We start from the raw sequence: 27,366 nt of genomic DNA on the forward strand, positions 1-27,366 counted from the left end.
CTAAATGTAAGAAAATAGCAAGGAAGATTTATTTCTATATAACAGAGCATACACCCCCAATTTGCTGCTACTTCAAAGAGCACCTTTAGACTCATCTAGCTTTTTACAGGCTCTTTCAAAGGGAAGTTCATGGAGACTAGTTATTAACCTACATAAGACAAAAGAGAGAAGGAATAAAACAAAAGCCAAGCACTCTATTTAAAAAAAAAAAAAAAAAAGGGCTAACCACAGAATACATCAGTTTTGGTTTGCAGACAACCCCTGAGATATAAATCAAAGTGTTAAGACACCAAATAGTCAGAGGTAAATTACTAAGAGAATTACATTCATACATGGTGTCAAAGCACTTGCCTTTTAGAAACTACTTTGTTACCCTCCAGAAAGCTTAACTGCTTGGATCTTTTTTTCAGAAAAGTAGTGAATATAAAATGTTTCTAAGAAGTTATTTTTTCTTTCCAAAAATGTATTTAATTTTAAGATGGTAGACTTGCAATCAACTTTCAGTGAAGGGACTACTTGACTATACTGGGACACCAAAGGTGCCTTTAAGGCTAAAATTCGTTAACAATAAGTTTAGTGTATCCATCAAAAATAGCTCTGGAATATTTGCTGCGGCTAAATTGTGCATAAGTTTTCAAACAAGTAGTAAAGGTTGAATGGTCCCAGCATTCTAATGATACATCTGAATTCGAAGCAGAATTTTCTGTGGTAACAAGCAATCTGTCTCTACTTTCATTTCCCATTCTTAATTTCAAGCACGATAGTAAACTTTGTGAAACAAAACAGGCCTAAGAGGAAGAGTAATTTTTAACAATTCATTTCCTTCATCACCTCTTTATTATTCCCTTCTGTGTTATGACACTGAAGGCTAGAATAAAAGCAGTGACATAATGGTCTTAATTTGGCACATAAGTTAACACTAAGTACCTTTCTTATGTGATGGTTTCATCTACAAAAGTTCTACCAATACCAGTGTTTCATAAGAAGAGCAGCTAGGCTTTTGGTTGGCTTTGGCCCAAATGACTAGACCAAGTTCTCTTAACAATGCACCTGAACAGATGGAACTGGGTTCTACACATTCAACGATAACTACTTTAAAGCTGAAATCTTGCTCATATTTTTCTCTAATGAAAAGGCAAGAGTTTTCTGAGAGGCTGCACTAGGTCTAATTATTTTCATTAAAAAAAAAAAAACAAACCCAAGTGAAAACAGAACAAAAATTATTGTCTTCACCATTACCAAGAGCTATCCGTACTAAATGTATATTAACAAGTTAGTCTCTCTCCTTACAGGTAAGCTTTCTGTGAACTAAAATCTAAACCTAACTCTTGTTAACTCTTGTAGACAGGGATTACGGTAAGAATTCAGTATTACAACTACACCAGCAAGCTAAGGAGTAAACCTAAGAAAAAATACATTATGTGTGCTGATGTGACGGAACCACATTTAGACACTGAAATAAAACCCTAAATGGTACACCTTTCTGCCCATGTAAAATTTCAGCTCAAGAAGTTCACAACTAGAGCAGACAACAGTGGTCAAATATGTTATGTTTTAGATAACTGAGTGATTACAATAGGTCAAACATAGGAAAAGATAGCAAAAACACACCCCAGGAAAAGTGAGGTTAAGGTCATTTCCCAATGCAGTTTTTTTATATATCAGGCAGAGTGAATTAACTGAAAAAGTGATTTATCAAGCTACCCAGACTCTCCGGCAAAAAGGTTAGGAATGAAGCAAAACGCTCAACAAGAAATAAAGAAATTATGGCCTCTGATGAATAGATGGACATTTTTATGAATTTTTAAGATAAATTTTACCAGAATTTAATGATTCTTATTTAAGAAAATCACAAATCAGAGCCATTAAAGAAATGCTATGAATGCAGTAACACCTGGCCATATGAACCAGACCAAATGTCCTTTAATTTTAGTATATTGACCTCTGCTTCAAAAGTTTTCCTCTTTTTTTAAATATTCCCCAAAGCACAAATTTGCCTAGAACTTCATGAGTCAAAAGTGTGCACAGACTGGTCGATAACAGGAAAAGGCTAACACTGATGTGCAAAGTGGAAAAGAAAGAGCAGCTTCTGCAACAGGCAGTAAAACAAAGGAAAAAAAACAAGTCTTGCGTGTGTCTCCATATCATTGCTTCCAGGTTTGAACAAAGGAGCCTGCTATCTTGAGAGGCCAGGAGGCTGGCATCCCCTCGGTTCCACGCGGGGAGGCCTGGGGTCAGGGGTGCTCTCAGCAGCAGCCTGGCGGTGAGATTCTGAGGCTGGGTGGCCTGTGCTTTCAGAGAAGCAGGAGCGTGTCCTCCAGGTGTGCTGCAGTCTCTCAGAGAAAGTTCATCAAAGTAGAGAGCAACGGAAGAAACTGGTCTTCTTTGATCGGTTTTCTGTTATTTTCACTGGTCCACCTGCCCCTGATGAATTGCTGTCATTCTAAAAATCAGAATATAAAGTTACTGAGAAGTTTCATGGTTTGACCCCAATTATCTAAAAAACAATCTCAAACCTATCATAAATGTGTATTCAATAGATTAGTTTATTAGAAAAGGAACTAGTTAAGCTCTGATGTTGTTGGTTTCTTTGGAAATGGTGGGTTAAAATGAGAAAAATGTTTTTAAGATAGCACTTTTTGTACATATTAATATCAGGTAGGAAGCTCCTATTTCCAATTCAAAGAAATTATTGCTTAAGTTTCAAGGGTAATAATGGCAACAAAGTTAACATATTGGTATAGGCAATCCTGTTGTTAGAGGGAAGGGGAGTTGGTTACATAAGGTATACAATTATATTCAGAATTCAGATTAAAATAAACTTTCAAGGTTGTCCTGATTCATTACTGAGATCCCTTCACATTTAAGGACACTTTAGCAACTTCAAGTCATAATTATATATAGTTATATGTCACATCAAAACTGAACTAGATAACATTATGGTGAAAATCTAATTTGTGCCATTATTATTTTAATTATTCGGATCAAAATTCAATTAAAGTTCACTTAACAAGCCAGATAAAAGAACTGAAACAGCTGCATTTCAGAAACAAGAAACCCGAAGAAACAAATAAGAATCAAAGTTCAACCAGATGAATATGTGAGTTAAGGAAAAAAATGAGTTAATGTGAATATATTATAATCAAGCCTATCCTTTTAATCAAATAAACATGCAGCATAAATACAACAAATTTATAAACAGCATAATGAAAATAAAAACTCTAATTGATACAAACCATTTTTCTGTTGAGTTTTGTCATTATATCTCGTGCAAGTGTAAAAAATGCCTAAAAATAAACCAAAAATTGCATTATTATATATCTATATTTTAAAATAAAAAAATGTTTTCATTCTATATATACTATTTTAAAGCCTTTGAGAAAAAAACATAACTGTAATCATAGTATACACATGACTATTGTATCTTATTTTTCAATTATATCATAAACGTTTACCAATATTATCAAGTTGTAATTCATTCATCAAATATTTCCTGCACATGGTATCTGGCCCGCATCCCTAACACGACACTCTCCCAGGCATGTGTCGCCCTCAGTTCCCCGAGAGCGGCTCGGGGGCAGGGGCTCCGTCTGAGCCACCCCCGCATGCCCAGAGCAGGGCACGGTGCAGGAGATGCTGAATATCTGATAAGTAACTGAATAAATATGTTTTACCCTATACCTCTAAAACCTGTTTTTACAAGACTCTCTCCCTTTTATTCCCAATGTCCTCTCTTTCAAATCACTTTCACTCTTATACCTGAGAATATATAATTTTAACATCCCCAAATCCCAACAGTACCAACAACTTGGCTAAATTCCCCACGGTGGAAATCAGTTCAAATACATGGAGAACAAATCTGATTTAGCTCAGTGACATTTTAGACCTAGTGTTTGCCCCAAACCAAGACTCTTCAAGCTTCTTCAGTTGTCTCCATGCTGATAAACCCAGTGTGATAACAGCCTCCTTGCTCCCGACTGTGCCTGAAGCCCCCAAAACTATTCTGCAAAAGGATCACTTTCAATCAAGTCCAACAGAAACAGTACAGTAACTATTCTGATCACTCGTGTGCTGGTGTGTCACTGTTACACTCATCACTTGCGAGTCTAAATTTTTAATTGAACCCATCCCAGTTTTTATGAGGCTAACCACACTAAGTTAAAGCTCTGGGAAAATTGCTAACTTCTGCAGAAAACCAGTCCAGAGTAAGCAGCCCAGGTAACCCCCAGCTCTGTAGCTCCATAACTCGGTGCTCATTCTATGCCACAAGTGTGATGAGGGCGCAAGGACTGACAGAGGCCCAAGCCTGCCCCAGTGCGCCAGGGCACCGAGTTCACACCGCGGGAGAAATCCCATGCAGGCCGTCTCAGCGAGCGAGCTTTTCTCCCGCCTCCTCCATCATTAAAGCGGATTTAAGAGGGAAGGCAATCCTTCTGTAGCAAGCAGAAGGAAGCATTTTTCTGCTTATCCATGCTTATGCAAATAAATCAGTAGAAACCTTGTTTCCTAACACCCTTTAGCCAACCTGAAAAAATGAGTTTTATTTAAAACAAAGAGAAAGTTCTGATCAGTGTCCACTATCCAATAAAGTTATTTAAGCCTCAATCTTTAGCTGTGATGAAATGGTGAACAGTAAGTAGCTTTAGAAATTAAATGTTTATCCAATTAAAAAAGGGGCAAAGGACCTGAACAGACACTTGTCCAAGGAAGACATACAGAGAACCAGAGACATATGAAAGGATGCTCAGCATCACCAGCCATCAGAGAGATGCAAATTGAAATCACAATGAAATACCACTACACACCCATCAAAATGGCCATCATAAACAAATCAACAAACAACAAGTGCTGGCGAGGTTGTGGAGCAAAGGGAACCCTAGTGCACTGTTGGTGGGAATGCAGACTGGTGCAGCCACTGTGGAAAACAGTTTGGAATTTCCTCAAAAAGCTAAAAATAGAACTGCCTTTTGCCCCAGCAATTCCACTGCTGGGATTATACCCTAAATTATTATAGTTATATCCTATAATTTTGGGATTATGCCAAAACACTAATTCAAAAGAATCTATGCACCCCAATATTCATAGCAGCACAATTTACAATAGCCAAGTGCCGGAAGCAACCTAAGTGTCCAAGAGTAAATGAGTGGATCAAAAAACTATGGTGTATTTACACAATGGAATACTACACAGCAGAAGGAAAGAGCTACTACCCTTCGCAACAGCATGGATGGACTGGAGAGCATTATGCTAAGTGAAATAAGCCAGATGGTGAAAGACAAATACCATATGATCTCACCTATAAGTGGAACCTAATCAACAAAACAAACAAGCAAGAAAAATATAACCAGCAACACTGAAATACAAAACAAACTGACAGTAATCAGAGGAGAGGAGGGAGGGGGATACCAAGGAAAAAGAAGGGGAAGGGTCGTCAGGGAACATGTATAAAGGACCCAGGGACAAAGCCAAAGTGGGGAAGGATCGAGGATGGGAGGTGGGGGTGGGTGGGGCAGAGGAAAGTGGTGGCGGGAAAATGGAAACAACTGTACTTCAACAACAAAATTTTTTTTAATATAAAAAAGAAATTAAATGTTTATGAAAAATCATCAGTATTAAGTGAATTACATGTATTAAAATGTATTAAATGTAATATTTTTATGATGTTTTTAAAAAATATTATCAATAATTCTGCCTTTGGTAAAGAAAATCTATTCTTAGAAGACTTCAGATTTATTTGGTTTTCTTTACCAGTTAATTTATTGAATTATTAAAGCACTTTCCGATAAACACCCTTTCTTATTTCTACTAAATGCTATTGTGTTACAATGTAGCATGCTTAATCGACTTCAAACATGTACACTAAGGGAATCTGTTCAATGAGCTAACAGTTTAATTCTTTCTCTCACTCTCGAGTGCTTCAGACTCTCCTGCCACAGGCCACTACAGGATGACATGAACAACGATCAATGAGCCAAGGAAGACACTGCACTTGGTCAGCTAGTGCAGGATTTCCAGCTTCCCAAATACAGGGCAAAACTAAACTTAAACTGAATGTCCATATTCTGCTAGTGAATCTTAAAGGAGTCATCAAATACATTCCATGTGGCAGTTGGGTGCTAGAAATTCAACAACCAGGGTCCACATAAAAGCCAGAAGCACAGAAGTTCACAAAATGGATGTAGAGTTCACACAAGGCATTCACTAAGTCAGAAAAAAACAAGGCTTTGCCAACTACTTGAACAAAGGCACGAGTCACCAAATCTTTCTTTCTTTCTTACCTCTTCTACATTTGTACTGGATTTTGCACTTGTCTCCAGGAATTTAATCCCATAGTCAATTGCTAACTGAAAGGCAAAAGGAAACATTGAAATTTAGTGCAAGTTGCCTGAACGTATAAAGCACTTATATTTTCTAGGTTTTTCAAAGTCCCAAGGTAGAGTATTAGTTCAGAACTTCTACGGTTCTCAAATCTCTTTGCTTCCTTCTATTGTGTCTGAAATTGAGGTATCTCATTCATAAGTACCATGGCACCACGTCCACTCAAAACACAATTTAAGTGCTTCTCTTTTTTCCTAGGATACTTTCAGTTCTCTAATATACTAAAAGAAAACTATGACAGACACTCACCCCTACCATTAATTTGGGATTCATTTGCCTCTTTTATCTGCTCTGAAAGTACAATTCTCCAACAGTTACTATACTGACTTTTCATTATTTTTTAATAAATTGGTGCTTAACAGAAAAGCTTAAGATACTAGGTACTCACTGCTTTGGTTTCTAGTGATTGTAACAAATGTGAACTCTTCCATATTCCATCTACTCCCCAAAGAGTTCCCAGTTTATTTATAACATCGAGATTAAGAGAATGTATTTAGGAGAAAAAAAGTTTCAGGCAGATTGAAAACTATGTCACACACAGTGCTAAAGCAAAATTCCAAGACTTAAAAACTGAAGTCTGTAAGTCAATTTAGAAAATGTCACAGAAGTACCATATTTTGCTGTGTATAATGCACACCTTTTTTGCCCAGAATTTTTGAAAGAAAATTAAGGATGTGCATTATACATGGGTAGTACTAATTCTGTATCTACATAAATGTTTTTAATTCTTTTATTTATGCTTCTGTGTGAAAAGCATAACTCTAGAAAGCAATAACAATTATCTGTATGCAAAATATCCTGGAATATAATTGGTTTTACATATAAATAAAAAATTGAAATAAAAAATTAAAACGAAAGATTTTTTCCCCTGAAAGTCTGGGCCAAAAATGTGGGTGCATGTTATACATGGAGCACATAATACATGGCAAAATATGGATAAATGTGTATATATAATAAACTCCTTTGCTTTGCAGAACACAAAATAGAGAAATGCCTATAAAAGACCTACAAAATGACATCCATAGCTTGATAAGTTACAAGAAGTTTATCCATAATGACCTAAATTTACTGTGTAGTACACTATTCTTAAAAAACAATATAAAGTTGGGAAATGATTACTGTTGAATTTCACCTATCCTATTTTTTTCAAAGAGAATAAATTATTTTAACTTCAAAATTGGGCATTACCACACAGACATGGAAGAATTAGCCTGAACTCTAAGCTGCAGGAATCTGAAAAAGAACCAATTTGTATCTCCCAGAAAAGAGCAAATTCTTTAGGAATGAGTCATGACTACACAGTCTATAGAGCTAGGTCTCCAATACTAATTCGTACCATTCAAGTATGGATTACATCTCTTTGTTGTTTTTAAAGGATTAAAATATAAATATTTAAAAAACTTAAATCAATAATTATACTAAGAAAATAAATGCTTAATGTGAGTAGATTTGAATCTTTATGCCTTCAGTTCAAATTTACCTTCTCGCCTCGTTCTTTTGACACTTGTCTCTTGTCATTCATATCACATTTGTTACCCAGGATCATTCTCTCAACATCTGAAGAGGCGTGCTGCAGGGGCAAAGTCGTATGTTACAAAAACAGCCTGAGAAAAATACAGTTATTCAACAGACAAATTCTAACCTGTCAGAAACATACTCATGAATTTAATAATTAAGACAAGTAATCTTTCACTCAACACAAAGCATGATTCGGAGAAAATTTTAAAAGATGGGAGAAGGGGAAAAGCTACAGCATAAGAGGCTTTGCGAACTTTCTTCCCAAAGGTTTGCAGTCATTCTTGTCTTTTTGTACATGAACAAACAGAAATAAAACTTATGGTTCTCTAACAATGAAACTTTCACATTTTAGTTTGAGTCAAAGAAGAAAAAAAATTTGGAATTGAGTAAGCCAACAGGCAAGGCATTCTGGATTCTGAATTACTGAAAAAAATAAATTCACGTAGGTTAATATGAGTGTGTACAAAATTACTTCAGAAACAGATTTCTTTCTGAAATGTCAAATTTTTAATGCCGATCAATCTGAAATTCAATCAAATTTCAAATATTTAAGATGCCGAAAATGTTAGAAGGGCAAAATGATAAGTTGCTGGAATAAAGATATATTTTGTCAGTCCAACAGATGGTGGAACAGATAGAACTGAGAATCAGATGTAATCCTGGCTCTCCTTTTTAAAGGCTATATCAGCACAGGCAAAGTCACTTCTTTTTGGCCTCAGTTTTCTCATGTGTAAAAAGGGGCCTTGGATTAAATTATTTCCAAGATATGGCCCAGCTTTAAAATTCTGTGACAGTGTTGCTCCTCTGCCTGCCTCCACCCGCCACCCAGACCCAGCAAGGCAGGAAGACCAGCAGGCGGGAGATGGCGCCCTCGGCGGCGGTGCTCCTCAGAGCGAGGGCCTGCCCTGCCCGTGCCCTACTTCTTAGCCTCCAGCTGCCTCCAGCAGGGACGGGAGCCCTTGATAAGCACCCAGCAGGCATCATCGGGACCATCTCCAGTACCATCATTCTCTTCCCATATATATATACCTCTTCAATGTTTCTTATCCAGTTTTTAATATTGTCAAAGGACTTTTCGTTTGTGATGTCATAGACCAGCATAATTCCCTACAGGAGAAAAAAAGATCTTTATTTAGTACTATATATATTTAAAGTTATAAAATATAATATAGATGTACTGCTCCCCTACAGAAATGTTTTGGGTGTCTTTCCTTTTTTCTTTACAAAAGGAATTCATAATAATATTAGGTTGGCCAAAATGACTGTCACTTTTTTTTTCCATAAAATAAAAGACACAGTTTCATTTTCACCGATAACTTTATTGATGAGGATATTTTGAGTATGTCAGCTGTCTCCTACTACTGGCTTCTTTTGCGTAGAGACCAGAGGTGCTGCCAAACATCTTCTGATGCATAAGGCAGCCCCATAGCAAATAATTGTTTTCCCATACTGTCAACAGCACCAAGGAAATTCGCAAACCACTACTGGCATGTTCGATCAGTCACAGCACCTTCTCCAGACACTGCATAAGCCTATTTTTGTGTTGCAGTTGCATTTTTATCTTTCTTGAAATAATAAAGCATGTTGCATATTATCTTCCATCTTCACTATTAAAATGGCTGCACAAAAATTCACCAATTTTGATGTTTTTTAAAATGCACGCTGATATGACAGCTGTCACAATACAATCTAACAAAATTGTTTTGAATGAAATTAAAGGCAACTAAGCGCTACTAGAATCACTTTACAGAAAAAAATGTAACAGACTTTTTGGCCAACCCAGTATTTTAAAGTACAGAGAAGAAAAATAAATAAATAAATTCTTCCTTTGTCTTGCCCATGTAAATAAATACTCTATTAACATTTTCACTCTTAACCTTTAATAAATTAGTGATTATGGTAAAGATGATACAGCCTTTCTACCTGACCTCACATGATAAGAATCGGCACCAACTAGAGCTGAAAGAGTGTTTAAGTTACAACAGAGATAACATTGAGAGTAAGAGGCAATCACTCTGTTGTGTGCTTGTTTATTCCCAGCAGAAACTATCTTGCTTCTTACTCCTATACTAAAATTGTAACATACTGCTTTAAAAATATGTCTTCTTATACAGTGTGATCAAAATGTCACTATTGCCCTGGCCAGGTGGCTCAGCTGGTTAGAGCATCGTCCCAAACACCAAAAGGCTGCGGGTTCGATTCCCAGTCAGGGCACATACCTAGGTTGCAGGTTAGATCTCCAGTTGAAATGCGTACGTGAGGCAACCAATTTATGTTTCTCTCTCTCTCTCTCTCTCCCCACTTTCCACTCCCTCTAAAAAAATCAATAAACATATCTTTGGGTGAACATAAAAAAGAAAAAGTCACTATCTAAGTAAATCACAGCCACTTAAAATATAATAAATTTGTTATACAAGTTTAATGAAAGACATTGTCATCGTACTTTTAAAGACCTCATGGCTAGTGTTTCTTCTAAATCCTTCAACTGATACCTCTATGCTAAATATTCCAGAATCTATATCACCCGACCATATTTCTGTATTAAGTGCTAGATCTACCCCCCTATTCAGCCATTCAACAAATATTTAGTAAGCACCTACTATGTGCCTGATACTACACTAAGTATTACCAGCAGCGAACAAGATAGGCAAGGCTCCTTCCTCTCATGAAAGGATAGTAAACAAAACAAGCCAATAACTATACAGTTAAATATAATTTTGATAATTGCTATGAAGGAGTACCAGGAGCTCTGAGTACAAATGCTAATCTAATCTGATTGATAGGCAGGGGTGGTCAGGGAAGGCTTCCCTGAGAAAATGACACTGAACCAAGGCCTGAGGACAGAATAGACCTGAGCTGGGCAAAGGCGTGGAGGCTGGCACACAGGAGAAACACTACAAACATCTTGCTGACCAGGAAGGCCCAGAACCCACTGGATGTGAAGGAAAGAAAGTCAGCTTGGCAAAAGTACACAGTCCCAATGGGAGAAGGGCATAAGATGTGGCAGGAGATGTGACCTGGAGACCACTAACTGGATATCGTTTCCCGCATGGCCTCTTGTGCTCTATGAAAACTCAACTAAGTAAAACACAAAGGTTGCCTTCCTCCCTCCAAACCTTTACTTCCTTCTTGTACCCTCCTTTTGATGGAGGGCAACCCAATCCTGTCCGTCAGCCCAAGCAGACCCCTAGAGCACTCTCTCTCACAGTCAGCCAGTCACTAAGTCCTGCAGGCCCGACAGCCTCAGGGTTCCCAGAATATGACACTCCCTACCTCCCCACCACGAACTGCCTTATTCATACTCTCAGCAACTAACCCGTACCGGGATCAGTGTCAGAGTCTTTAACTGGTCTCCCTGATTTCATTCTTAACTGTCTCTAACCCGCCCTCCGTAAGGACACTGGAGTTACCACTTCATCAATCCCTCTCCATGTTTCTCATAGTTAAATGAAAATTTCTTAACATGGCAGACAATGTCCTTTAGGGTCTGGCTTCCAACTTTGTAAATGAATATAAAATGTAAATGTAAATAAAAATTAATCATATAAAATACATATGTACACACAGACAATCCAGGAAACAATAAAATGTTAACAGCTATCTCAGGGTGGTAAGATTTTGGGTGATTTCTTGGGATTTTCAAACTTTTCTATACTACACATAACCTTTAGACAGCCAGAAAAATATGTATTATTGTTTAAATGACAAAAAGTAATATCCTCTATCCTCTCTCCTCCCAGCCTGAAATGCAAATATTTCACTTTGGCTACATAGTAAAGGAGATTTTACAACTGTCAGTAAATAATTAAAAAAAAAATTAAAGTAGAGAACTATATATTTAAATCATAAATTTTATGTTATATATATTTACAATTAAAAAACCCCCTCAAAATTGAATCTGAATAATTCCTGATTCAAAGTGTTTAGTTGCCTATAATATTAACATCAACCAAATAACTGCCATAGCTCAACGGCCCCGTGGGCGGCATGGACAACCCTGACCTTGACTGCCTTATGTCTGGCGAGTGGCCCTCTGCATGGTTTGCACAGGAAGCATGCGCGCTGTGTAGCAGTTAGGGACACAGGTCCTGGAGTCAGAAGCCTCTCCTCTGAGATCCTAAGGGTGTTATTTTATCCTTCCCAGTCTCCATTTCTCATTTGTAAAATGAGGACAGTATGTTTTCAACACTTGATTCTTTTGAGAATCTATGAGATATTATAGATAAAGTACTTAACCTAGAACCCAGGATACAGCTTGGACTCAATAAATGGCAGCTATTTTTAATTTATATCTTGGTTTTAATAGCAGAAACCCTTTGACTATTCCCTATGTAAGCAAACGGACATGATTCAGCTAGAAATACAAACTCAAGTATCCTAGTTAAAATTTTATATATCTGATATATACCTATAATAACAACAGTTTTCTTAGAGTTCTTGAGACAGTGTTCGTCTATGAGAAATGTTGATAAGGCAATGATACGGTCCTTTTCTCCAAAAGCCTGACTGCCCATCAGGGTTACTGCGATGCCTGTTTATAAACATTGCTGAGTATAAAATAGACCGAAACACCCTGTGATGGTGGCGGACTCCAGCACAGTGCTAATCCACATGCTGCACATCTAAACCAAGCCAACCAAATCTGCCAGAACCGCCGTCTGCTGAAATGAGAACATGCCCCAATAGGAGCCCGATGGCCCCAAAAGGACCATGATGGCTCCGCATCCCACTGGAACACGTAACCTGCAGATCCGGAGCTCAAGGAGGGCAGGATTTCCTGAAGATTTATCTAAAACTGTCTCCAGGCCTGAAATTTTCCACTGACTCACCCTTTCAGCAAGGATTTATTGAGCACTTACTACATGTCAGGCACTGGAATTCAGCAGAACAAAAGAAACAAAAATCCCTACCTTCAAAGTAGAAAAGACAATACTATCTTAGAAAAGCAACAATTTCTAGTTATTTGAGGTAATGTGAAGAAAGACGAGGCAGTTTGTAAGTGAAAAAAAGGAAAATATTCAAATCTAAATTAAGTAACACATTTCAATGCCCTCCTTCCTCATACCATGAGCTAGAGCTAGATATCCAAGGGAAACATGCTCCGCACTCAGTGTTCTTGCCCACTCTCTCGTGAAAACAAGCATGCAAGTGTTATCGATACATCATTCCTGGAAAAACCGGTCAATAGAGAAGCTTGTATTAATAAGATGCTTCTAATCAAAATTACCTATAAATTATTCCAAATCATCCCTGCTAAGATGGTCTTATTTATCCCTAAAATTCTCCCTGGGGAAAACAAACAACATACAAACAAACTTCTTCCTGGCACAGAAGATAAGTCAGTCCCTTCCCTTTGATTGTAATCTAAGCAAAAGAGAGAGTAGCTGACAACTGTTTTTCTTACAATGATGATCTTTCACATCATAAATGTACTACAAGGGTGAAGTGTGGGGAGCACATGTGTATAAAATGTTCAGCAGTGTACAGTGCCAAGGTGACAGAGCTTTAAAAGGAATCCCCAATATTTCTGTGGGGATGAATTACTGGTACTCAAATAATAGAGGGTGAGGAACAATGGAACTGGGAGGGCAGCATGACAATAAAGGGATCTGTGGATTCAGAGCACATCTTCCTGAAAGCAAGGAGGCAGCTATCAACCCTACAGCTCTGTCACCCTGACTCCACTCCCAGGAACACAGTCTTTACACAATAAGCTGGGTAGGAGGGCAGCTGGTACCCTACAGCCTACTATGTTGAGCTTCATGATCTCAGCTGCTTGGACTTTCAAGATTCTCTGAGCACACTGTTTTATCAAAATTCAAAACTCCCAACTAGTGCTTGGATTAGGCCTAAAAGCCAGAGAAAAAGCGCGGGTCTGGGCCTGACCTTCTAGGCATGGTTCAGTACAGCCCTGCCTCTGCACTGCTTTGTTCGCCACTGCATCCCGGCACAACACAGAATCTGCTGTGAGCCAACAAGCCGTATAAATGGGCTGTATAAATGAAGGCTTAGGATGGAAAACAGCCAAGTGATGAGGTTATGCTAACAGGATGTGCTAACATAGCATGTAGCAAAGAAGGACTTGGTAGTCAAGATTCACCAGATTCTAAACCTCAAAGAGTCACCTATCATTAGGCTACTTCCTAGTCAGCTGGTAGGTGCTGGTGGGGGAGAATCCAGAGAGCTGAGCCATCGAAAGTGGATGCTGTGATAAGGAATGATAGTGGAGGGCTGAATGATGAGAGGGTGCTAGAAATGAATACTTATTTACAAAGCTTGTGGTTTGCTAAGACATTAATAAAAAGAAAAATCACAAAAATATACAATCACTCAGAATGCATGGAGGAGTCTAAAACACCTACAAGCTAAGTATCTATAATATTATGATGACTAATGGCAAAGTATACAGTTACTAAATTAAACACAAAACATTCTTTTCACATCAAAAAACCTATTTTCCCCATTGTACTAGACTTTAGCTTGAATCCTATAAACTTGACAAATGAATATTCATGTTTTACTTTCACCTGAAGAGTCACAAAGCCCCAAAACACACTCACCATGGCTCCTCTATAGTATGCTGTAGTGATGGTTCGAAATCTTTCCTGACCAGCTGTGTCCCTAAAATTTTAAACAAAGGAGAGAGTGGTTTTAAAAGTTGTCACCGGCATCACTGAGGAGAAACCTGAAGCTACAGGAGAGATAATTCTGGTTTGTTCCCAATTGCAGCGGTTTCAGGAAAAAGGGGAATAGCATACAAAGGGGGCCTGTTGTGAGTCTGTGAGCTGGAGGCGGCAGTGGCCGCGGGAGCCTGTCAAGGGTTCACAATGACTTGGGTGAAAAACTTGGACCCTGATGACAAAAGCAGCAAGGCGAGACTCTACGGCCTGCCAGGAACTGGCATGCTGCATTAGTCAAACACATATGGGAGACAGTAGGGGAAGTTCTAAATTTTTGGACTCCTAGAGGTAGTTAGAATCCTTTTTCTAAATGCCTAGTGATTAAGGCATTTTGCTCTCTTGAGTGAAAGTCTGATTTCTGCACAAAGAAAGCAATTGGGCTGGACGTACTACTGTGTGAATTCTGCTCAACAGAGCACATTTAAATGGATCTCAAGAACTTTTTCAGCTATGGAGCCCATAATTAAGTGGGAACATGGAGTTCAACACATAATTGTTGACAATGTTTTCAAAGACTTTAAAACATGAACACTACCACAAAATTACATAAACATTCATATATTCTTCTTTTTCAGCTGATGGCATACCATTAGACTACATTCTAAAAAAATACAAAGGTTTCCAATTACATTTATTGAAGTAATCCATATAAAGCAGGTCAAATTTCCTTGATATCTGGGAAAATCAATATTCCTAAATTTGCCACTTACCAGCAGAACTAATTCACTCCCTGTGCTACTAAGACAAACTAAACTGTACAATTTAATTGTAGAAAAGAAAGAGGCACTTGTGAAAATATACTAGAAATCTAATGCATCCTGAACCCAAACAAGAGATGAAGGCCCAAAGGAAATACGGTAAATTAAAAACAATAAATCCTTTAATACTTATGTGTACCTTAGAAATACTCTCACGTGATGCCTGCCACAGCCCAGTGTGTGGTACTACCATCACCCTTGTTCTACAGCAGAGAAGACGGGCTTGGGTGGGCTGTGGTCCCAGTTCTGCCACTAACCAGATCGTACCCTTAAATGAGACGCAAGCCACTTACATCTCATCCATGTAGTGCGGGGCCAGGGCTCGCCTCGCAGTCCAACCCTTCTGTTACTGACCAGGGTTAGTTACACAGGGCACTTGTTTGGTACATGGCTAATAAGCCATGGGGAAAATACAAATGAAGCACCTTTGAGTAGACCAACCGTATTTTGATTCTAACACACTACTTGACTTAGAGCCAGCTCTGCAGTGAGGCTGGAGGGGAAACCCGTCTGTGCTACGGATAGGTCAGGTAGGTCATGAAGACTACTATATTTTGCTGTGTATAATGCGCACCTTTTGCCCATATTTTTCAGGGAAAAATAAGGTTGTGCATTATACATGGGTAGTACTAATTCCATATCTATGTAATGTTTTTAATTCTTTTATTTATGCTTATGAATTAAAAGTGTAACTCTAGAAAGCAATAACGACATCTGTATGCAAAATAATTCCCTGGAATATGATCATCGGTTTTGTTTCTAAATATAAATAAATACAAAACTGAATTAAAAAATTAAAACAGAAGACTTTTTTCCCTGAAAGTTTGGGACAAAAACATGGGTGCGCATTATACACAGCAAAATATGGGTAAATACAGACCATTTTGCTGCTGAGAGTATCCAAAAGTAGAGCCATGATGTTATATTAAATTCTAATTGGCTGATAACCCACAGGCTCCTAGAAACACTCCCTATTGCTATGATTGGGACTATACAACACAGAATCAGAAATTCTCTTTGCTTTCCCCTTAAGAAACTGTTTTGTATCTTTAAAATATTTGGCTTCTTACTAAATATCAATAAATAAAAAGGGGTACCTGTGGTAACCTTCATGATGTTTTCTAAAGATATATACAGGGAACTAGCATACTAATATATGACGCTGACACAATGCTCCTTCCAGGATATTTGGGTAGTCTGAGCTTTATCACTAACCCAGACATATGACCCCAGGTGGACTTAACCACACTAAGCCCTAGTTTGCTCCTCCACAAAAGAAGAGCTAGTGACTTTCAATACAATGTTCTAATTCTATCCCTGTTCTGAAATTCAAAGAAAAAAAAAAACAGCCTAAGAAATAAGTTCATGTATATTACTTCACTATTTCACCATGTGTAGTCTGTGTAGCTCTACATTGCTAAACTGGATCTACTGCTGTCATCGCCACACACTGGGTCAGCAAACAGCATCAAAACCTTTCTCAAGGCTCCAAATCTATGTATACAGTTCCATGGAAGGCCCTGTACTGAAAGAAATTAAACCACTTTATAGGAGGTTAAAAAAAAAAAATCTATGAAGAGTTTCTGAGTTCAATCCAAAAATGTTCAACCTGGCAATCTGGAAGAACCATATTTATTCACTGTAGTTTGAGAAATTCTTCAGGAAATAACCAGTCAGATTTGGGTGATCTTAAGGAGATCTTCGCCTTGCATACTGCAACACGAGAGACGAGAAGTATGACTTTTTTCTCCCTTATTTCCTTGTCCAGTGTTCCTCATTTTATTTTTTTAATTGAATGAGAATAATTATGCTAGTAAGTATCAGAGCTGTAGGGAAACTCAGATATTACCAATCTAATCAGTCAATTTACATATGAGGGAAAGTAGGTCTGGCCCCAGTCCTCAATTTCGAGGCAGTCCTGGCTAGAAGCTAGATCTGCACTTCCTGTTTAGGGTTCCTCATTTCACAGCTGCAACAACTATAATAAAAAAGTAATTTATGCTCTTCTAGAATTTAGTTTCCTCCCCTATAAAATTAGCATTTGGGAAGAATGAGTTCTCAGTTCCCTTCTGGCTGTGAGTTTGCAGTATTGTTCCTTACCTTCCCAACTCTTAGAGAGATCTTTGAATATTTACCCATTTCCCCTTCATTCTGATAAATAAAAGATGTTTTAGGAATTACAGAATACCTCTAATTTATCACAATCCACATTTTAATTCCCACTTTCACTTCCTGACTACAGTAGAAACTCTGGGTGTGTATATATTTACTTACCATATCTGAAGCTTAATTTTCTTTCCATCCAGTTCTATCGTTCTGATTTTAAAATCAATTCCTGCCAGAAAAAGAAAGACAGACATGCTGAATTTCTTCAACTATAATTCAAGTCTTATTAGGAAAAGGACAAAGATTTCTATTGGGGGGAAAAAAAAAAAAAAGGCTCTCCAACGCCCTGGAAAATGTGAACACAGGGTGTGAATGGTATGTTTCCTCTGAATACAGGCTGAAGAGAGGAATGCTAATTACTCTGCAAAGAATTCCCACACATGTTAAATGCAATGTATTATATGCCTCATTATTTTGAAATAAATGGATCACATCCCTCAAAGTTACATAATTTAGATAGATTGAGAACATGTCTTTTTTTTTTACTTCCTGAAATACATATAAACAATGTTTCCTACTCCTCATGCCCCATCCGTTCCCAAAGACAGCCATGGGGCCTCTCCATAATGTCTTCCTCAATCCTTCCCACTTGTTTCTTTAAAATCCGCAACTGGCTAAGCAAAAACAAACAAGCAAGCAAACAAATAAACACACACTCCAACCAACCAACCAAACAAACCCTGTCTATTTGAAGGGAGGGATGGGAGAGCCTGTATATTTATTTAGTATAGTTAAGAAGTATTTTACATACATTTTAAAAAATGTTCCCTGCATCTTACTGGCTAGAGCTGAAAAAACTAACATGGTTTTAGCCTTGGCTGCACTTTAGAATTACCTGGGGAACTTAAAAAACAAAACCAAACCCCTCATAACAGGTCTGATCCCTTCCCAAAATTCTGAGATTCTGCCTTAATTGGTCAAGGGTAAACAAAAATCTGTGCACTAGTAATCTTCAAAGCTTCCTAGATAATTTATTCTAATCTGAAACCAAAGTTAAGAAGCGCTCAACGGGGCCTGACAGGCAGCATGTGAAAGTCATTTGGGGCTGAAGCCCTCCCTCACCTATTTCTCTCGCAACATGGTAGCTCAAAGCTTATTTAGCAATTTCACCCACAAAGCACCACAAAGTCCTGGACAAGTATCAGCATGTTCTATCATGAACAAGCTGCTATTCTGAGGGGGCCTGTTAGTGAATACAACTCAGCAGCAATTTGCTAAATCCTCATCATCTGGCTACTCAGCCTTGTGTTTTTTTCTTCTTTTGTGTTCTGTACAGAAGCCCACAAAGTAGTTCCCAAGACATTTCAAAAAACATGTCAATTATGTATCCTTTAAATTGACTTAAACCCTTCCATTGCTATGTTACCACAATGTTTCTACATAACAACACAGAGAGCATCCAGAAGAGCTAGCTGCTGGCCAGCTCCAGCTTCATATGATGCCTAGGCATAAACCGAGTGGGTTTTCCCCTTCTTCTCTGTCTGGCATGTTTACCCCAGGGACCCTTCTGAGGGACTCTTGCGTATTTTGAAATAGACAACAATCACATCTGAGCTAATCTAGCTGGACAGCTTCTCAATATTCTTTCCCCTCACTAATAACCACTGTTATTGTTAACAACTGCAATCTGAGACCCAATAACCCCAGGTTATCTGGCTCACATTTCCTCTTGGGTACACCTCAGTATTTCAGGGTCGGCAGTGGCAGAAGCAAAGCTTAGCAAAACAGTATAAATATTACTGTTAGCATCATACAGATTTTTACTGTGGCCATCACTCAACTAAGACTTAATATGCATTGATTTTTTTAAATGATTTTTATTGTATTTTTCCCCGTCACCATTTAGTCCCCTTATACCCCCTCCCCCTAGCATGGATTTTTATTGTGATTTATCTTTTTATACATCTCTGAGTCCAGTGTAACAAAGACCCTCTAGGGATTCTCTACTATTCTTTATTTCTTTTTTTGGTCTAGGCACAAGAACAATGCCCAACAAGTGCTCCATAAATGTTCCTTGATATTAACATTTTAAAAGAATTCATAATTTTCCAAATGCATAGAAACAGAAAATAAAATGGTAGTTACCGGGGGCTGGAGGGAGCAGGGCAGAAAGAAGAGCTGTTGTTTAATGGGTATAGGATAGGATTTACAAAAGGTGAAAAAGTTCTGGAGACCTGTTTGACAACATGACTACACTTAACACTACTGAACTATATACCTAAAAATGGCTCAAATGATCAATTTTATGTGGCTTTCTAAAACCATAATAAAAAAAAATCCATAACTTTCAAAATGCTGACTATATAGCTGGAAAATTAACCTTCTCAATTGGAAGGCTGATGTCCAACATTCCATAATTTAATAGTTCATTCACAGTTTAAAAAAGTGACGATGTATATCAAATGTCTATTCATATGAATACTTTCCTTATTCTGGCTTATTGAGATTGGAACTCCTGTTCTTTCAAGGTTGTTTTTGCCTGTAGTTGGGAGTCATGGGCAACTTTTCCACCTTCACTCAACAAAGCCATTTTGAGGCTACCCTGAAGTCTCAGTTACTCTCCATTCACTTAAAACATTTAGAAAACTTTCTACTGACCTAGCCTCTTGTGTTTTGTATTTGTTAGAAGGATTACCTTTCTGTTATCCGAGGAGGTTTTACAATTATCTGGGAAACTTAACCATCTTTTCACTATTCAGCGGTTTTCAATGTTTGTAGGAGTTGTGAACTGGTATTTAGCTTTTGTTTATATGCCTGTTGGAGCCACATGATAGACAAATGCTGTACAGCACAAATTAACACGACTGGAATTTCACTAAAAATGGAAAATGTTGTTTATATTATTATGGAAAAGCACTGGACCTGAAAATCAAAAGACCTAGATTGAAGATTAGGTTCTGCCATTAACAACTTTTGGGAGATGACTTAATTGCTCTGAATCTCTAGGTCCTCTTCCTTAAAATAAATTGAGAGCATCTATTAGATAAATTAGATAATGCCCATGATTGTGCCGGGGGAACTCTGAAATTCCACGTAAACATAAGATACTACACATGCAGATTCTATTACCCTGCAGCTCTTGTCACTTCATGCACGGCTGTGCCAACCACTCTCTCTGGTCTAATTCCCTTGCAAGCCACTGTGAGAATACCTTTTAACAATCCGTGTGGTTATGTCACCTCACTGTTTAAGAAGCCATAGATCCAACTTCCAACTTCCTCAACCTGGCAATACAGACTTTTCCAACTGGATACCCGCTCTCCTCTCCTAACACCAAAACCTCTTGGAGCCTCTCTCCAGCCTCTGCCCCCCCTCATTCCTCTCAGTGGGCGGCATACGTCCTCACCCTGCATGTGCCCGGCCGCCTCACTCAGCCGCCTGCTCTGAGGGTGCCTCTCTACTGCATCGTCCTCTCCCTTCTTCCTTAGCTGTCCACTCAGCCATGCCCATCGTTTCCTGAAGGCCTGGCTTTTGCACAGTAATTCAATCCTGTGTTTCCTTGTTTATTAACATATTGCTCTGAATTGCTCCCACTTCAAGCAAGGGCTCCATCCTCTCTGCCAGTTAGATTGCACACAGAAACATGTACACAGTAGATACCAAATGGAAGGTTAAATACTCCTGTGAAGTTACACAAAGGTTAAATTCTACGGTGTGGAGAGAGCTAAGAAAACCATGGAAGGCCAAAGTTTTCTTGGTATACTACAGTAGGATCTTTATATTACAATTAGTTTGAAAATAATATCAGGATATATAGATGAATAATCACTTTAAAATGTAAAGGAAAAATCACTTCCTGAGGCTACTCCAGCATGAAAAGAATAACCAGTCATAAGAATAATAATACAATTATATCAATTAGGGGCTTTCTGCTGCAAACAACAGAAACCCCAAATCAAACTATCTTAAGGTAATTTGTGACTCATATGACAGGCCCATTGGGGAATTGGGATTCAGAGATGGCTCAGTCTAGCAGTTCCGGCTCATTTCTCTGCAGCTCTTTTGACTCTACCCTCCTGGGAGTGTCAATTTCACCCTCTGACAGATAGGAGTTCCTGACTACAACAGCAGTACCAAGAAGAAAACAAGAGATCATCTTCCTGGGCCTCCTTCTTAAAAGTGAAGAACTTTTTCCCCAAAGCCTCCAGTGACCTTTCCTTCACGTCTCATTTTTGGATTTATAACCAGGGAATTGTCATGTTCTGGGGGCTAAGGCTGTGTTCCTGAACCAATCACTGCATGGGCAATTACCAAGATTAAATTAATCTCAGCCTATCCTAAATCTAGATTAATCAAAGCCCATCCCTGGAGCTGGGTCACTCCCCCGAGATCCACAGGGCTGCTAAAATTAGGAGAGTGGAAAAGCTGTTGAATCAATCATATCTGTTAGAATAATACTCAAGTCTATCTGATTAATACAATTATATTCACAGCCATATGAAAGAGACTAATCATAACAGCTATCCCTACTACCCTGGCATGATGAATGTTATTAAATTTCGTGACAACTATAGTACTTCTCTGGAGGTAATTTCGTCCAGCATTCAGACACGAACCGGAAAATATGAAGATGGAAAAGGACAATGAACAACCCAAGTAGCTGCCACAACATCTCTGCGCTAAACCGTGATCATTGCAAGGGGAGTCCTCCAGCCCACGGTTCCAACAACCTGGCTTGTTCTACAGCCCCAAATGATTAGAGACTATGGTGGCAGGGGCTGTCATGGAACAGCAGCAAGAACTATATTACTGCTCATCCTGCCAAAAGGGAGCAACTTCTTTTTTTTTCCACTTAAAAGGACTATATAATCTCAAAAAACAGCTTCTGAAGGGCATTACATTTTGGGTCAAAATGCTCTTCACTCAATACTTTTTAGAAAGCATTTTTTTTTTTTTTTGCAGCATATCATACTAATTCATGTTCAAAATGATGCCCCTGAGTCATCCCAGCTCATGAGTGATCCATGAGCCACCAGGCCGCATGCAGCCTGCCCAGCTGACAACACAGCTGACATCGACACTCAGAAGACAAGACTCCAGTGTCGCTTCCATGTTTCTTGAATATGCCCAGTCATTAATATTTTTATGGCTTGAAAGCAGTGCCAGTTTTCTCATTGACATTTATCCAGTCAATAAAACAGGAAATCTAAATTTTAAGAAAATATTCCCAAAGGACTCCAAGCCATTTTCATTTTGAGTTAAATACACACACTCAAACAAATAGATTTTTATATTTCCTGAATTGGTTCTCATGCTATATAGTCGTTCATAACTGATACACGTTATATATTACAAGCAGGCAGGGAAGCAAGTATGAAAGGAATCAGATTTCTAGACCTAGAAGGTACCTTAGTGATTGCTGAGTCCAGGATTCCCTTTGTACCTAAGAAAGCTGAGGTCCAAGAGACATGGCAACTTATCCAGATTCACAAAGACCAACTCAGAAAGGGGTTAAAAGTGAATTTTGGCATTTAAAGACCAGGTCTTCCCGAACAGACATGTATAAGAATGTCGTCTCCTGAGGAGGAGTCCTCTTTTAAGGGTTGTAGCAAAATCCTAGCAACAACAGAAATGTCCTCACTAGAACACCTTGGTATACAAGGGAATACTTGCGAGCAGTGAACAGCAGCCACATATATCAACATGAGTGAATCTAAAAACAATGTTAAATGAAAAGAGCAACTGCAGAAATTTACAGTCAGTCAAACCATTACTGCAAAATTTCAAAAATACCAAAACCAACAGTATGTATCATTTTTATATTTAAGTATAAGTATACTTAAATTTAAGTATAAAAACATTCACGAGAATGATTAACGGCAAAGTCAGAGTAACTGTTACCTCTGTAGAAATGGGAGAGGAGGAATTAGGGAGGGGTTCACAGGGACTTCAACTCTGTAATTTATCATTTCTAAAAGTGTGCAGTAGTACATGAATGAGGAAATGTTTTATATTAGGTATATTTCTGTATACCTGGAATTGTTCATAATTTTAAAAAAGCAACGATTAGTTATCTAGAAAAATGAGACATATTTCTGTCATTCATTCCTGGTAGTAGAGAAATCAAACCACATTTTAGAGACAAAAGGCACCTTCTAGATTTAGTGGGGAGGCAGAGCAGGCGCTACCTCCTTCTGCCCTTACTCAATACAAAGAGGGCCTGTGAACAGCCAGACTGGATCAAGTTCAGAAGTGAGGGTGCAGGTCAGGGTCTGGGGTAGCCAGGAATGCTGGCTACTCAGATCTGGAGCAGAGGGTCAGAGGGACACTTCCTTCCTTGCCTGGAGGAATAGAAGCTTCCATTTGGTCACTGTGGTTGGGAGTGGCGAGAGGAACAAAGGAGTTCTGATTTTTCACTCTAAAGGCTGGAAGGAGGGAGCCTGGAAAAGGGAGCTAGGGGAGGGGACGGTGCCCCCCCCAGCAGGAGAAGGTAAAACAGTCGCACTTCAGGCCTCCACATTGTCCAGTTGTACTTGAGGCCTCCACAGGAACCAGAGCGGGCAGGGACCTGGCAGTGAGGCTCTAGTGAGGACTGTGAAGTCAGCACTTGAGAAAAGCACTGCTTATCAGCTATTTCTCAGAAACCTGTGGTATAAATGGAGGCAGCTGAGGGGGGACTTGACCAGTAGTACTGAGCGAAGGAAACGAACTGCTTACCTTGACCCTGGCCCACAGTTAACACCCCTGACAGGGAAAAGGAACTGGGAATGACCAGTATTGGGCCACCTTTCACTCCACAAATTAGATATAATTTAACATGGAAAGGGAACAGATTGACAAAATTCTTATACACTAAAGTTAAATCAGGTGGCCAACAGATATTAATGACGTAACCTTTTCTGTTTCAAGGGAATAGGGAGGTTTCCCCTGGGTTTGTGTATGAATAAAAGGATACCATTGCCGGAGTGTGGGAAAGAGTAGGAAGAAGGACTGTTCCTGGCCTTCTGGCTAAGTCTCTGGAGTCAGTTGTCCTGACCTTGCAGCCTAAGCTGTGACCTGATGCATTTTTGCCTTGTGGGTGGTGTAAACACGCGCACACACACACACACACACACACACACACACCCCACCCCCACCCCACCCCCGCCCCCCGCTTCTGTCTGCTGTACTATCTCAGCTTTACATGGGGAAGTCTGCTGCCTGGCCCAGGGAAATCAGGGGTGAACAAACATGAGGGACCTTCAACTGAGGTTTTAAACACTGGTTCCCACTGAAATTCTTTTCTAAATCCAATTTGGAGGCAGTAAAGAGAGACATGAAAAAAAAATTCAGATTTCTGGGACATTTAGCCTTCCAGTGAATGACAGCATGTGAGATTCCAATGTTGGGTTTAATATTAATGAGGAAAAAACATGGGTTATCTATCCCCTTTGACCCATTTTAGGAAGCAGAAAGTTAAAGCTGCACTTTTACAATTGAAAACATGTACTTTGTTTCAAAAGGACATTTGGAAACAACATCTGTGATCCCAAGTTATGTGAATATGGGTTATGTGGTTTGTCTATTTACATTTCAGAGAGATTTCAGAAACAAACAAACAAAAGTTTCCTAAATATTAAAATCTACTTTAAGAAACGGTACATTCACTTCCTTACTCACATTTTTATTGTTAATGATGAAGATACAGTGTAGATGGATCCTGCCAGTTTTGAAACTTTGACATCCACATTTTGCTTATATTATTTTTTTCACAGGCTCTTAAATGTGCAGATTAATAAAATTTAGAGTAACTGATATTAGGATAATTAGCTAAAATCTCTAATTACAAAAACAGATTTCTGAAATATGAAAAAATGTGAATCATAGACTAAAGCATTAAAATATTTTTTTTAAAATAAACTAAGGTCTTGGAGAAAATGTGTGAATGTAGAAATAAAGTTAAGAATGTTACTTAGATTGAAAGAGAGGAGTTCAAGGCATTGATCTTTTGTAAATAAACACACATTTTGTAAGTTCATAAGAGCATATTTTTCACCACATACCAATTCTGTAGCATATATTTAAACCGTTTAATTTTTGTTTTGTTTACATTCAAATTTACAATCATTTTTTGTTTGAAAATTTAAAAAGTTTAGAACACTTTAAAAGTAAGTTTAGAAGACACTTTAACAACAATCTGAAATGAATACTAGCAGTCAAATATGTTAGTCTGTTAAATCCAACATAGGATGAGGAATATTCTTTTTAAGTGGACTAAAACAGTAGTCCATGAATATAATTTGCCCTTGAAAGGGGTACCTAATGTTTTTAAAAAGAGAGAAGATAGAAGGAAGACTAAAATTTTTCAGATTTCTTTGGTTCTTCCATTCTGTGAATAGGAAGTGATAAATTAAACCCCATTTATGGTGAAACTCCAAAGTGACACATATTACCACTTCCTGCTGAAAAAGCTGTACATCTTAACACTGCTTTAGAATTTCCTAATTGTTACTGAATTAAATTCAACTCTTGGCATTTTTCATAAGACACCTGTACCTATAAACACTAATCACACCAACAAAAGATAACAAACTCAAACTAATTTTAGAAATCAGGGAGGATTTACTAATTTTTCTTTGGGCCATAAACATATGCATGACAGATACAAAAGTAGTACAGTTAAGAACAGTTTTAAGTAATGTCTGCATTTGTGAGTCTCCAAGGGCTTTATAGATTTAAATATAAAGATTTAATTAACACTTTAAATGTCTTTGGGAAAATAAAAGGGCAGAACAAATCATTATATACTAAAAAACTGCTAAAATATAACTATGTGTTGAATCACAAATACGAGGTTTCTAAAATGTTAGAACTACCAAAATATCAAGAGGGAAAAACAGAAATAGCAAACAAAGTGTAGTAACACAGTTACAATCCTAGGAAGGATTGAGAATTTTAATTTGATTAAAGAGCCAGCAGAGACCATGCAAGAGTCAGCTCACCGTTTGAGAAAGGCCTAATAAATACATGACAAATCTCTTTTGCAAATCTTGCACTTTCAAAAGGAAATGTGCTTGAAGTGTTACTCAATCTGGAAGCAGCAATGTGCTTGAGATTGTCAAAATTTAGATTCTGGAGGTTCTCAGTGAACAAATGCTTTACCTTCAGTAAAATCTCTTTTCATCAAGAGCCTAATTTATGAATTAAACTTTCTTAAAGAATAAAAGTTCAGAATGCCTCTAAGATTTCCATCCCTTTCCTGTTATTAATTCATGAGCATCTCAAGAACCAACCTGTTCCTAAATGAAATCAGTTGCATCTCCTTTGTTCTACCTACTGCTACTGTTTATAGCAGGCAAACCATTCCAGTATGAATCACTACCACTTTCCTAAACCTGGAATTCCCTTGCTTGCACTTTGAAAACTCAGGCTCAGGTATGTTTCATTTAAGGGTAAAGGGAATATTGTGGTTATTCAAAAGATGAAGGTAAAAAAAGCAAATCCCTGATTTTATATACTATTGCTATGGGAAAAACCATACTGCCAAAACATTGGAAAAAATTACAACTATATTCCAATGATGTTGCAAAATTCCAAAGATGCAGTAAAACTGATTTACTGGATCTTTCCAAGTACTGACCATGTATCATATTTTCCATTCATTTGGAAGTGAAAGCTAAAAAGGAAAAAATTATAAAGTAAAAGAACTAAGTAACAATACTTAATACATGGTGCCAACTGACTAAAAACAAATGATACATATTTCACCCTTGGAGAATGAATTCTTAAAAGAGGAAAAACAAAACGATTGTTACAATGTAATATATCAGTTAGCAACTACGGCTGAAACAAACTCTGGCTATAATATTATCATCAGCCAGGAAAATTTCCAAATCACTTAGTTAAGAAAGATTTCAGCTTACACTGGTACAGAATGTAAAATTTAG

General features: G+C 38.1%; 1 protein-coding gene across 1 annotated transcript in view; it reads right to left on the bottom strand.

Annotated features, from left to right (window-relative positions):
* Positions 1 to 227: 227 nt before the first annotated feature.
* The window catches only part of RAB8B (RAB8B, member RAS oncogene family), a 58,539-nt gene continuing 31,400 nt past the window's right edge, over positions 228 to 27,366 (bottom strand). The window contains exons 2-8 of the mRNA XM_054565315.1: positions 17,609 to 17,669; positions 14,457 to 14,517; positions 8,926 to 9,003; positions 7,859 to 7,948; positions 6,279 to 6,344; positions 3,237 to 3,287; positions 228 to 2,443 (exon numbers count right to left, since the gene is read on the bottom strand). Of these exons, the coding sequence (XP_054421290.1) occupies positions 2,351 to 2,443; positions 3,237 to 3,287; positions 6,279 to 6,344; positions 7,859 to 7,948; positions 8,926 to 9,003; positions 14,457 to 14,517; positions 17,609 to 17,669 (500 nt within the window). The 3' untranslated portion in view covers positions 228 to 2,350. The remainder of the gene's footprint in view (positions 2,444 to 3,236; positions 3,288 to 6,278; positions 6,345 to 7,858; positions 7,949 to 8,925; positions 9,004 to 14,456; positions 14,518 to 17,608; positions 17,670 to 27,366) is intronic.

The sequence above is a fragment of the Pteronotus mesoamericanus genome, unplaced genomic scaffold (genome assembly GCF_021234165.1).
Source record: "Pteronotus mesoamericanus isolate MK-2021 breed Mesoamerican mustached bat unplaced genomic scaffold, CSHL_Meso_final contig_164, whole genome shotgun sequence".
Classification (NCBI taxonomy): domain Eukaryota; kingdom Metazoa; phylum Chordata; class Mammalia; order Chiroptera; family Mormoopidae; genus Pteronotus; species Pteronotus mesoamericanus.